Source organism: Piliocolobus tephrosceles, chromosome 11 (genome assembly GCF_002776525.5).
Source record: "Piliocolobus tephrosceles isolate RC106 chromosome 11, ASM277652v3, whole genome shotgun sequence".
In the NCBI taxonomy this organism is placed as follows: Eukaryota; Metazoa; Chordata; class Mammalia; order Primates; family Cercopithecidae; genus Piliocolobus; species Piliocolobus tephrosceles.
In genome coordinates, this window is record NC_045444.1 from 10,044,907 (window position 1) to 10,058,532 (window position 13,626).

The 13,626-nt window shown below is 46.5% G+C and overlaps 1 protein-coding gene across 1 annotated transcript; it reads right to left on the minus strand.

The window, feature by feature from the left end:
- Nucleotides 1-895: 895 nt before the first annotated feature.
- On the minus strand, nt 896-11,798 carry POLR2D (RNA polymerase II subunit D). Its single transcript, XM_023225599.1, has 4 exons — nt 11,682-11,798; nt 7,316-7,496; nt 4,954-5,049; nt 896-2,746 (listed from the first exon to the last, which is right to left on the minus strand). The coding sequence occupies exons 1-4, from the start codon at nt 11,752-11,754 to the stop codon at nt 2,668-2,670; spliced, it is 429 nt and encodes a 142-aa protein (XP_023081367.1). The 5' UTR covers nt 11,755-11,798; the 3' UTR covers nt 896-2,667.
- Nucleotides 11,799-13,626: the final 1,828 nt, after the last annotated feature.

The window sequence follows — 13,626 nt, forward strand, 5'->3', positions numbered from 1 at the left end:
GTGCCCAGCCTTTTTTTTTTTTTTTTTGAGACAAAGTTTTGCTCTTGTTGCCCAGGCTGGAGTGCAATGGCGCAATCTTGGTCCACCACAACCGCTGCCTCCCAGGTTCAAACAATTCTCCTGCCTCAGCCTCCAGAGTGGCTGAGATTACAGGCATGTGCCACCACGCCCTGCTAATTTTGTATCTTTAGTAGAGACGGGGCTTCTCCATGTTGGTCAGGCTGGCCTCAAACTCCCAACCTCAGGTGATCTGCCTGCCTTAGCCTCTGAAAGTGCTGGATTACAGGGGTGAGCCACCACACCCGGCCCAATTTCATTTATTTTCTAAGTTTGATACTGTCAGTTGGTAGGCTACCAAATTCTTGCACTAATTTCTATGAAGCAAGCTGACTTAATCATCTATCTATACTAGCTCACCTGCCTGAGAAGCTAATAGTGAACATTTACTGGAACATACTATACGTCAGACATTTCTAGGCTCTTGTTTTTCAACCTTCTCAAAATATCCGTGGGGCAGATACTATTATCCGTATTTCATAATTGACAACACCAATGAGGCTCAAAGAAGGGAAGTTGTCCAAGGATAACAAGATTGGCTGGGTGCGGTGGTTCATGCCTGTAATCTCAGCACTTTGGGAGGCCGAGGCGGGAGGATCACTTGTCAGGAGTTCAAGACTAGCCTGGCGAACATGGTGAAACCCTGTCTCTACTAAAAACACAAAAAATTAGCCAGGTGTGGTGGCAGGTGCCTGTAGTCCCAGCTACTTGGGAGGCTGAGGCAGGAGAATCACTTGAACCTGGGAGGCAGAGGTTGCAGTGAGCCAAGATTGTACCATTGCACTCCATCCTGGGCGACACAGCCAGACTCTATCTCAAAAAAATAAATAAATAAAAATAAAAATAAGAATTTTTTATTTTTGCCTTATTTCATAGCAAACATAAAACCATCAAGACTTTAAAAGCCAACATTGTTCTTTCTCCTTTTTCTTTGGATCACAAGTTCATACAGAGTCAAGCAAGTGCCCCAAAGAAAAACCCCAAAATTGAAAACAGGTGTATTCCCCTCAGAAAAATCAAAGCTAGAATGTTTAGCTATTAAAGTGTTTTCCCCCAGACTGAGATCAAGTGACTTCACTGCAGTGGCTCAGGAGTGACTCCCTCCTTCTGAATCAGCCCATCATAAAGCACCTATTGCTAAGTAGCAAGCCAGAGGCTTAGACTGGATCCCTCATAATTGGAGACTTCAAAGTGTTCAGAACTTCACGCCTGGCCTATGAAATTTAAAAAAAAAATAAAAAATTTTAATTGCAATTTTATTTTTCTCCAGAGAATAGTTTTTCTTCAGTCCTTAAGAACTCCACTCCTTATATGGGCTTTGGTGGGGGCACGGGGCAGCACCTGCAGGTCTACACTGGGGTGGAGGTGTTCGGTCCTTGTGGGCTTCATGAGCTCGATTCCTGACTACCGTGCTGTGAGTGGCACAACTCACACAGTAATGTAGCTTCACATCCAGCCTGGGAAGTACACAGGCTTCAAGGATGCTCACTTCAGAACCATCGCTGACTGCTGCGGCCTCTACATTTCAAATGATGAACTTCTTAATAGCCTTGTCATTGGGCACACAACGACCACAGTTCAGGCAACAAATAGGCTGCAGTGAACAGCGCACACCTAGTTGCAAGCCTCTTTGGCACAACCACTGCTTCTTATCTTGGAGGTGTAGGCCCAAGAAAGATGAAGTAAAAGTCTTAATTTGAGGGTGACTAAATGAGTCCTTCAAGACCACTCACCCCAAATCTACATTCTGCAAGACAGTTCAAGAAGAAAGGCAAAGTAGTCATCTACCTCAAGGGACTATGAGCTCCACAATACTTGTCAACACTGCCCATGGCCATGGCATGCTTCTTCCGCCTCCCAGGTTAGCCACAACGTGCTCTGTCGACACTCTCATCCAACGTGCTCTGTCGACACGCTCATCCCTTCAGAATTTCAGGCCAGGTGGGGTGGCTCATGCCTGTAATCGCACCAGTTTGGGAGGCCAAGGCAGGGGGAATCACTTGAGCCCAGGAGTTTAAGACCAGTCTAGGCAGCACAGTAAAACCCCATCTCTATAAAAAATTTTAAAAGTTTTTTATAACTGGGGAGCAAACTGGCCCCCTCCAGCCTGGGTAAGAGTTAAGACCCTATCTCCATTTAAAAGAAAAGAAAAGAAAAAAAAGCATTTCAAACAATAACAGTGGTTTAATTCTTCCTTTTGCATCTAGGTGAAACTGGTCTTTCTCTATAAAGTCTACTATATTCTGGTCTAGTTTCAAAAAGTATAAACGCACTGAAATTAAAACATGAAATATTAAGAAAAAAGATGATGTGGAGGCCAAAAACCATGAATGAGGTAGTCAATAGTGTGGCCCCATCTCACACTTCCCAGAGGCACGTTCGGGAAGCCACTGGCAGCCACTGCACAAGGCTGCTCCAAGATTCCATGTCCTGAGCCTATGAGTTATTTGAAACAGCAACCTAACGCCACGCCAAGCTGGGCTGTTTTCTCCAAAGGAATTCTCAACTGTCCTCTGCAACAGCATTTCCATGCAAGTCAGCCCCAGAGCCTGGGAAGGTGGTGTTACGCCTGGGGACGCGGTTTCTCCGAGCAGCAGCGATGTTTGTAGATTAATACTGAAAGCTGCGCTTTGTCTGGATATCATCAAGAATCTGCTGCAGCTCCTCATCTTCAAACCGTCCCTCCAAGCTACAAGAAAAAGAAAAGAAATGAGTGATTTGGCAACTAGCAATTTCCGCACGCTCTTCTTTGAGGCGTGCTAATCTACTGCCCACATCTCTAACACCTTCACCTTTCAGCTGTATTTCTTTTCCACTTTTCCTGATAAAACATTACAAAATATTTCAAACGCATAAAAGATAAAAAGTATAAAAAATATACCTTTATAGTTAGCCCCACATGACTTACAGGTTTTTCTTCCTTTTTTTTGAGACAGAGTTTCGCTCTTGTCCCCTAGGCTAGAGTGAAGTGGCATGATCTTGGCTCACTGAAACCTCCGCCTCCCGGGTTCAAGTGATTCTCCTGCCTCAGCCTACCGAGTACCTGGGATTACAGGCGCCTGACTCCACACCCAGCTAATTTTTCTTTTTTTTGAGACGGACTCTTGCTCTGTCACCCAGGCTAGAGTGCAGTGGCGCAATCTTGGCTCACTGCAAGCTCCGCCTTCTGGGTTCCCGCCATTCTCCTGCCTCAGCTTCCCAAGTAGTTGGGACTACAGGCGCCTGCCACCACGCCCAGCTAATTTTTTGTATTTTTTAGTAGAGACAGGGTTTCAATGTGTTAGCCAGGATGGTCTCGATCTCCTGACCTCATGATCCGCCTGCCTCGGCCTCCCAAAGTGGTGGAATTACAGGCGTTAGACACCACGCCCAAAGCCACCGCGCCCAGTCCTCACCCAGCTAATTTTTATATTTTTAGTAGAGACGGGGTTTCACCATTGGCCAGGCTGGTCTTCAACTCCTGACTTCAGGTGATCCTCCTGCCTCAGCCTCCCAAAGGGCTAGGATTACAGGCATGAGCCACCATGCCCGGCCCTGCATTTTTCACTTACTGTCTTCATGTTTTCTAATGGTATCAACCTCCCAAAGTGCTGGGATGACAGGTGTGAGTCACCACACCTGGCCAGAGTTCTTTTTCTTTTGAGATCGAGTGTTGTTCTGTTGCCAAGCTGGAGTGCAGTGGCCCAATCTTGGCTCACTGCAACCTCCACCTCCTGGGTTCAAGTGATTCCCCTACCTCAGCCTCCCAAGTAGCAGGGGCGACAGGCACACACCACCATGCTCAGCTAATTTTGTATTTTAGTAGAGATGGAGTTACACCATGTTGGCCAGGATGGTCTCGACCTCCTAACCTTGGGATCCACCTGCCTCGGCCTCTCAAAGTGCTGGGATTACAGGTATGAGCCACTGCACCTGGCCCAGAGTTCTTTAATAAGCAGGAAAGTGGATGGCTGTGTTATTTTTCCTAGACCAATACCTTCCCTCCTTCCCCAGAAATAACCACCATCCTCAAGTTAGTATTTATCATTGCCATACATTTAAAAAAAATTTGTTTTGCCATACATATTTTATACTTACTACACATATATGGATACGTAAGTAATATGCAGCACAGTTTCAAACTTTGTAAGAAATGGCATCATACTGTCTTTATCCTTCTGCAAATTTTTTCCTCAAAATTCATTCTGACATATGTTGATATTCCACGTGGTTCTAGTTCACTGATTTTTTTTCACTGTCGTACAATAAACATTGTATGACTATACAATGATTCATTTATCCATTTTCTTATTGACTAAGAGATTATCAAATTTCTGCTATCATTAGCAGTGCAGCATGATGCTGGGCACTGCGGCTCAGGCCTGTAATCCTAGCACCTTGGGAGGCCAAAGTGGGCAGATCACTTGAGGCCGGAAGTTTGAGACCAGCCTGGCCAACATGGTGAAACCCCATGCCTACTAAAAACAAAAACAGAAACAAAACAGTGCAGCAATGAACACTAGAATATATGTCTCCTTGTAAACTTGTGTGAGTTACCTTTAAGATATGTACCAGGAATGGATATTTGGAACATGGAGTATATTCATCTTTACCAGACACAGCCAAATTGCTCTCCAAAATGACTGTTGTAATTAACACTCACACCCCTACCATCAGCGTACGGAAGTTCCAGCTGTTTCAGATTTTTGCTCTCACTTGGTGTGGTAGAAAACCATCATTCTCACACACTGTTAATAAGCAGGAAACGTGCTTTGAAATATTGAATGAAAAAGGCACTTTCATTCGATATTGGCAATCATGTATCCAAATATATAATATATACACATTTTAGACACACCAATTCTATTTGTAGAAATTTATCCAGTATACAGAGAACTTATCACAACTGGTACTAACCTTGGGATTAGAGCCTTGGACTCCTCAGCAGTCTCTGGGCAAAGGTTGGCCAAACAGGCCAACTCAAACTTGTGAAGCTTTTTCTGGAGTAGCAAGCTAATCAAAAGGAAAAAAAAAAAAAAATCAAAACAAAAAAATAAAAAACAACAAAAAAATAGGAAACAAAAAAATCAAAGCATAATCAACAGGAAAAAAGGGATCAAATGTAGCTAGTATTTAAAAATAGACGGCCAGGTGTCATGGCTCGCATCTGTAATTCCAGCACTCTGAGAGGCCAAGATGGGCGATCACTTGATGTGAGGAGTTCGAGACCAGCCTGAGCACCATGGCAAAACCCCGTCTCTACTAAAAATACAAAAATTGGCCAGGCTTAGTGGCTCATGCCTGTAATCCCAGCACTTTGGGAAGCCAAGGCGGGCAGATCACCAGCCTGGCCTGGCCAACAGTGAAACCCCATCTCTACTAAAAATACAAAAATTAGCTGGGTGCAGTGGCAGGCGCCAGTAAACCCAGCTTACTCAGGAGGCTGAGGCAGGATCACTTGAATCCGGGAGGCAGAGGTCGCAGTGAGCCAAGATCACACCACTGCACTCTAGCCTGGGTGACAGAACTAGACTCCATCTCAAAAAAAAAAAAAAAATTAGCCGGGTGTGGTGGTGTATGTCTGTAGTCCTAGCTACTTGGGAGGCTGAGGCATGAGAACTGCTTTAACCTGGGAGGCAGAGGTAGAAGTGAGCCAAGATTGCACCACTACACTCCAGTCTGGGTGATGAAGTGAGACTGTCTCAAAACAAAACGAAACAAAACAAAAAAAAAAGGTAGAGGAGGCCGAGCTTAGCAGCTCATGCCTGTAATCCTAGCACTTTGGAAGGAGGCCAAGGCAGGAGGATCACTCGAGTCCAGGAGTTCAAGATGTCTCAGCCTGGGCAACATAGTGAGACTCTGTCTCTAAAATAAATGAATAAATACAGAAAATAAAAATAGCTAGGGGAGAAGACTTGAACTGTTCCTAATACATAGAAATGATCAACACCCTAAACACCCTAACATACTCATTACACATTCTAAGTAACAAAATATCATGTGTACCTCACACATATATACAAATACTGTTATCAAAAAAAATTATATATATATATACATATATAGAGAGAGGCTGGACATGGTGGCTTACTTCTAATTCGAGCACTTTTTTTTTTTTGAGATCGAGTCTTTTTTTTTTTTTGAGATGGAGTCTCACTCTGCCACCCAGGCTGGAGTGCAGTGGCACGATCTTGGCTCACTGCTACCTCCACCTCCCAGGTTCAAGCAATTCTCCTTTCTCAGGCTCCCAAGTAGCTGGGACTACAGGCGTGCGCTACCACGCCCAGCTAATTTTTGTATTTTTAGTACAGACAAGATTTCACCATTTTGGTCAGGCTGGTCTCGAATTCCTGACCTCAAGTGATCTGCCCATCTTGGTCTCCCAAAGTGCTGGAATTACAGGTGTGAGCCACCGCACCCGGCCAATCCCAGCATTTTGGGGGGCTAAGGTGGGAGGATCAATTGAGGCCAGGAGTTTGAGACCAGCCTAGGCAACAGAGTAAGTCCCCCCATCTCTACAAAAAAATAACGGAAAAACCTTACTTCCCCACTAACAGTACCATTTGGATCACACATACTGGACTTATATAAAATATGACAGAGTCATATTTGAATCTGTTCCCAGACTGGAGTAAAGTGGCACAATCACAGTTCACTAAAGCCTCAACCTCCCAGGCTCACATGATCCTCCCACTTCAGCCTCCCAAGTAACTAGGACCACAGGTACCTGCCACCACACCTGGCTAATTTTTGTATTTTTTTTTGTAGGGACAGGAGTTTCACCAGGTTGCCCATGCTGGTCTTGAACTTCTGGCCTCAAGAGACTGGTCCACCTCAGCCTCGCAAAGTGTGGATTATAGGTGTAAGCCACCACACTTGGCTGAAATTTTGGTCTTCTAAGTTACCCAGGCTGGAGTTCAGTGGCGCAATCTCGGCTCACTGCAACCTTGGCCTGCAGGTTCAAGCGATTCTCCCACCTTAGCCTCCTGAGCAGCTGGGATTCATGGTGTATACCACCACACCCAGCTAATTTTTTGCATTTTCAGTAGAGATGGGTTTTTGCTATGTTGACGAGGCTGGTCTTGAACATCTGGCCTCAAGTGATCTGCTGCCTCGACGTCCCAAAGTGCTAGGAGCACAGGTGTGAGCCACCATGCCCAGCCCAACATTATTTTACTTAAATTCACAGGTGACACCTGGGAAAGCGGGGGAGGGGACAGCAGTCTACATGAAGTTGTCCAATGGTTTGGATTAATAAAAACTTTCTTTTAATACTCACCTACGAACACTGGCAATGGTCTCTCTGTTTTTGAAACGACTGAAACGGGCTGTGTAGTTTAACGTCTTCATGAAGACTTCTGACAGTTCCTGTTCATCCTCTGCACTCTCATTCTGCTGCTTCCGATGTTCCAGAAGCATATGAACTTCTGAATTTAGAAGTGTCTCAGCTGTTTCAAACTCTATTTGTGAGAAGCATAAATGGCAGCTGAAAATACTCCTTCAAAAGTTTGCTTCTAAATGTTCATTGTGTATTTGAACATTTCTCTGCCCCTGCAGAAATCCAGGGGTTTCCTACTCCACATCTACTTTTTTTGGAACCTTTATTTTAGGTTCAGGGTACATGTGCAGGTCTGTAATACAGGGGAAATGGGTGTTGTGAGGGTTTGGTGAACAGACTATTTTGTCATCCAAGTGATAAGCATAGTACTGACAGGTAGTTTTTCAATCCGCACCATCCACCCCCCAACTAGGCCTCAGTGTCTGTTCCCTTCTATCCATATGTACTCAAGGTTTAACTCCCACTTACAAGAATGTGAGGAACTTGGTTTTTTGTTCCTGTGTTAATTGCTTAAGTGAATGCCTCCAGCTCCATCCATTTTGCTACAAAAGACATGATTTCGTTCTTTTATTTATTTATTTATTTATTTTTTGAAACAGGGTCTCAATCTGTCACCCAGGCTGGAGTGTAGTGGCATGAATACAGTTCACAGTAGCCTTGACCTCCCTGAGCTCAGGTGATCCCCCACCCCCACCTCAGCCTCCCAGGTAGCTGGACTGCAGGCACGCACCACCACACCCTGTATGTTTTTGGTAGAGACGGGGGTTTCGCCATGCTGCCCAGGCTGGGATCTCGTTCTTTTTTACGCCTGCAGCTACTCACGTCTTTACATTCACCCACAGTTACATATCACAAGGCAAAGTGGAGTTCACGAGACACTAACATTTAGCTTGTCTGAATTAGATTCTGACACCAAAAACCTGACCTAGACATGCTACTAAGTAATGACACATATAGACTAGTTACTGATTTCAAGAGTACACTGACAATTACTTCCCTCTAGCCTGCATCAGCTCATCATCTTCCTACTTCGATAATGCTTGTATTATATTCTCAATTTTAAGAACTGTTACGTGTTAAAAAGGGCCAAATGTCTAGAAATAAACATTAATAACGTATCCCCAAATCTATTTTTGTACCCACACAAATGTTATAAGCAATTTTTAAGATTAGGTTTGAGAGAAAAAGAAACCCATGGCCCCTTTTCATAATATATGGCTACCTTCTACATTTCTAGAATTGTTCTGTTAAAAAATGCTGTCACCCCTTGGGGAAATCATTCTCTACCTGATGTTCCTGCAGGATCTTATGTTCCTAATGTTTATCTCAAAGTAATAGAGATAGTTTTTTGTTTTTTTTTTTTTTTGAGACAGAGTCTCGCTCTGTGGCCCAGGCTGGAGTGCAGTGGCCGGATCTCGGTTCACTGCAAGCTCCGCCTCCCGGGTTTACACCATTCTCCTGCCTCAGCCTGAGTAGCTGGGACTACAGGCGCCCACCACCTCGCCCGGCTAGTTTTTTGTATTTTTTAGTAGAGACGGGGTTTCACCGTGTTAGCCAGGATGGTCTCGATCTCCTGACCTCGTGATCCGCCCGTCTCGGCCTCCCAAAGTGCTGGGATTACAGGCTTGAGCCACTGTGCCCGGCCTAGAGATGGTTTTTATCTGCCCTTCTCTTAACAGTGAATTCACCTAGAGTAGGAACCACTCATAAATATGAATTCATGTTTATAATCCCACACCGAAAAGGAAGCAACAGTGAGGAAAAGCCAAAATGACTTGCAATTTCACACTTAGGTGTGCTATAGGTCTGTTTATTATCGGGGAAATCACCGACACCGCCCTCAGAGTAGTGCCTTCCCATTTCTCAAGCCGGGTAACTGACAAGAGCTTCATTCTCCTTTCACAACACAGACAGTTTAAGTGGTAGGTCAGGAGGAAACTCTATTTTTATTTGAAAGGTACTCATTGCTACTGAATATAATAGGCTACCAATACAGTTGGAGCACTATTGAAATAAAATTAAAATCTAAATAAAAAAATAGGTAACCAAAAGCTATTTTCTACCTGAGGGCAGGAGAGTCTAAACAAAAACCTCAGAACACCTTTTTCAGTCTTCCAGCCTATAACAGGGGATGTACTACACTGAGTGCCTATTTGTATACCAGGAACGTTAGCTCTTTTGATCTTTAACACTGAGGCACTGTAGGTACAGAAGAAACCACTGCCTCACAGCAATGAGTAGAGGAAAAGGCATTATGTATCAGGACTGCAGGACCTCCAAACTCTGAAGTGACAGTAACAAATGACATCAGGCCAAAACAAAAAAAGGGAAGAAGTAGCTAATCAGTTACAAATCGGTGTGTTGGAACTTTGATGCTTTTACAGGTCCTGGAAAAATCAATGTTAAGAGATGCCTCCCAGGCTGGGCGCAGTGGTTCATGCCTGTAATCCCAGCACTTTGGGAGGCCAAGTCAGGTGAATCACCTAAAGTCAGGAGTTCGAGACCAGCCTAACATGGTGAAACCCCATCTCTACTAATACAAAAATTAGTCAGGCATGGTGGCACATGCCTGTAATCCCAGCTACTCAGGCTGAGGCAGGAGAATCGCTTGAACCTGGGAGGTGGAGGTTGCGGTGAGCCGAGATTGTGTCACTGCACTCCAGCCTAGGCTACAAGAGTGAAATACTCTGTCTCAAAAAAAAAACAAAACAAAACAGATGCCTCCCTTTCTACACTAAACCGAAATTACTTGTTAAATGGAAAGGAATGGAACTTTTAGGACACCAGGAAACTAGTCAACTGTCCCTATTTCTCATTAAGAACAATATTCAAGTACTACTAATACATTACCCTCACTCCCTTCAACCAAGGAAGGTCAAGGCAGCCAAAGTGTAACTCACAGGGCCTAGGAAAGGGGTGTCTGAGACCTACCACAGAGCTTTTGGGAGGCATTCCCAGGATTCAGCATCAACAAAATGGGGATGGGGGAGGCAGTTCAGACACTTTTGTATAACTATGGAGAGGAGGGATCCAAGACTTCTCCCCATGGCTAATTCCAATAAACATTTTCAAGTGAAAGCGCGCGCGCGCGCGCACACACACACACACACACACACACACACACACACCCACACACACAATTTATTTGGAAACAAAAGGAAACAGAGCAGGGGATCTGCATGCTATTCTCTCTTGTGCAAATATTTTAAGAACAATGGCCATAATTAATCCCTGTTGCTAAAAAAGGAAAACAATTCCTTGGCCAATATGTCATCTGGAAATTTTAGTAAGGTCCCGTCATTACGACCATTAATAGACCCAGTGCAGTGGCTCACACCTGTACTTTCTAACACTTTAGGCAGCTAAGGCAGGTAGACCACTTGAGCCCAGGAATTCAAGACCAGCCTGGGCCACATGGTGAAACCTTGTCTCCACAAAAAAATACAAAAATTAGCCAGGTGTGGTGGTGTGCACTTGTAGTCCCAGGTACTCCGGAGGCTGAAGTGAGGTGGGAGGGTTACCTGAGCCTGGGAAGGTTGAGGCTGCAGTGAGCTGTGATCACACCACTGCACTCCAACCTGGGTAGTAGAATGAGATCTTGCCTCAACAACAACAAAAAAAATGCAGGGCGAGGTGGCTCACGCCTGTAATGCCAGCTCTGTGAGGCCAAGGTGGATGGATCACTTGAGGTCTTGAGGTCCTCATCCCTAGCTTTTTTTTTAACCCTCCCCAACCATTGCGTGCCTGAGAAAACTCAAGGCTGCCAAAATAATTTGTTTGTTCCAGCCAACGGCTGAAAATAGGCCTCTGTCTCTCCGCCTCTGTGGGAGGGTAGGGGCCTAACTTCGATAGATGCTCCAGTCAACAAACCAAGGTGGGTTCACACGGACCCTGCTCTTCCCGCTTTTTTAAATTTCTCACTTCCCCGCTCACTACATCCTTATTCCCTAATTCTCCTTTAAAATGCCCACAGGTTCTGTACTAATCGAAGTTGAGTTCGGTTTCCGCTGGATTCTTCTCCCTAGTGCAACGTTCTATTTTTTAAAAATCTGTCCTTCCCGCCTGAGTTTCCGGCTTTGTTTCCCTTTGACACAAGCGCCCGGAACTTCGCAGTTTATTATCACAGAAAATAACCCAGTTGCCCAGGCGGCCACTCCCAGGTCCACGTTCCCTCCCCAGCCCTACGCCGCGGGGGGGTCTGCCCAAGCCGCCGCTGAGGCCAGGCCTTGGGCGAAGCGCGGATAACGCCAGGCCTGCGGCGACCACGCGAAGTGGCGCGGGGCAGTCTGGCAGCCCTGAGCCCAACCTTTAGGAAAGATGAGCTGTGAGGCGTCCTCCTCTACGTCGCCAGCCCGCGGATCGCTGCCACCTGCTGCCATCGCTGAGTCGCGCGCCACCACCGGCGCCGCCGGAAGCGGAAGCGCGGAGCAACGGCCACGGAAGGGGCGCGGTCTCGGGAGGGGCCCCGAGGGGTGGGCGGGGTCGGGAGTGTGAGCCTGGCGGGGCGCAGCCAGGGGACCGGCTGGGGAGGTCCTGGAGGCTCCCCGCCGCCCAGGGCCGCCCTGGGCCGCCCTGCACTCCCTCTCTTCTCCCTCGCGCCTCGCCGCGCAGACGTCCTGGGGTAGGTCCCTAGGCCCTTCTGGGCGGAGAGGGTCAGATGAGCTGCAGGAACGCCTGCTGATGGAGAGCAGGGCAGCCGACTCCGAACGTGCCGGGTCGAATTTCTTTCACTGACTTAAACTTCTAAAATTTTATTGTTTTGTGGTGGATTATCTAATACTTACGAGCACGCGGACAATGGTATTCAGAGGCTTTTACCACACGTCTGTTGGAACATTTGGGTGATGCATAGAAAATTAAGCAAATGACGGCCGGACACAGTGGCTCACCCCTGTAATCCCAGCACTTTGGGAGGCCGAAGCGACGGGATCACCTGAGGTCAGGAGTTCGAAACCAGTCTGACCAAAATGGTGAAACCCTATCTCTACTAAAAATACAAAAATTAGCCGGGCATGGTGGTGGGCGCTTGTGTTCCCAGCTACTCGGGAGGGTGAGGCAGGAGATTCGCTTGAACCCGGGAGGCGGAGGTTGCAGGGAGCTGAGATCGCGCCACTGCACTCCAGCCTGGACGACAGAGTGAGAATCCGTCTCAAAAAATATATTAAAAAATAAAAAAGAAATGCAAATGAAAAATGATGCTGTTTTCGACACTGGAGAAAACGAAAGGTTGTACAATAAAGGAAATAATCGTAGCTTATTAGTCAACGATATCTTAGTCATTAGTCAACAATGTTTAGAAGGTCATATTGTCAACTCTGTTGATTTAACAACAAATGAATTGGGCCAGGCACAGTGGTTCACGCCTGTAATCCCAGCACTTTGGGAGGCCGAGGCTGGAGGATCGCTTGAGCTCCGGAGTTCAAGACCAGCCTGAACAACATAGTGAGACCTCGTCTCTAAAAAATACAAAAATTAGCCTGGCGTTGTGGCGCGCGCCTGTAGTCCCAGCTACTGGGGAGACGTAGGCGGGTGTATCGCTTGAGGGATGCAGTGAACTACGATCGCCTCACTGCACTCCAGCCTGGGCAACAGAGAGAGACCCGGCCAAAAAAAAAAAAAAAAAAGGCAAAGTCCAGGCGCGGTGGCTCACGCCTGTAATCCCAGTACTTTGGGAGGCTGAGGCGGGCGGATCACCTTAGGTCAGGAGTTCGAAACCAGCCTGGCCAGCATGGTGAAATCTCCTCTCTACAAAAAAAAAATGGGGCGTGGTGGCGGGCGCCTGTAATCCCAGCTACTCAGGAGGCTGAAGCGGAGGTTTTAGTGAGCCGAGATTGCGCCACTGCATTCCAGCCTGGGCGACAGAGTGAGGCTCCGTCTCAAAAAAAAAAAAAAGCTTTAAAAAATTAAAAAGTAAAATTTTAAAACTAAAGAAAAAGAAATCCTTTAGAAGGCTGTCCTGGGAATCCTGTCTGGCCTGTGCAGCCTGACTTCCTGCGAGGGCTCCTCCACAGCGTCTTGCTGTGCCCGCACTGTGGTCTCCCTCCACCTGAGAAGTTCCCTCCTCCAGAGAATGCTCTCTTTGCTTCAGTCCTGCTTCTCTAAGGAAACTGCCCAGACCGCAAGGGCTGGCCACGCCCCCTTTCACGTGCTCGGAAAGGCTGAAGGTTCCGGAGGGTTTGATGCTTCCTGGTGTTCCCCTGTACACCCAGCACTGAGTGACAGGCCAGATAACCACAGCCGCCCAGCCACTG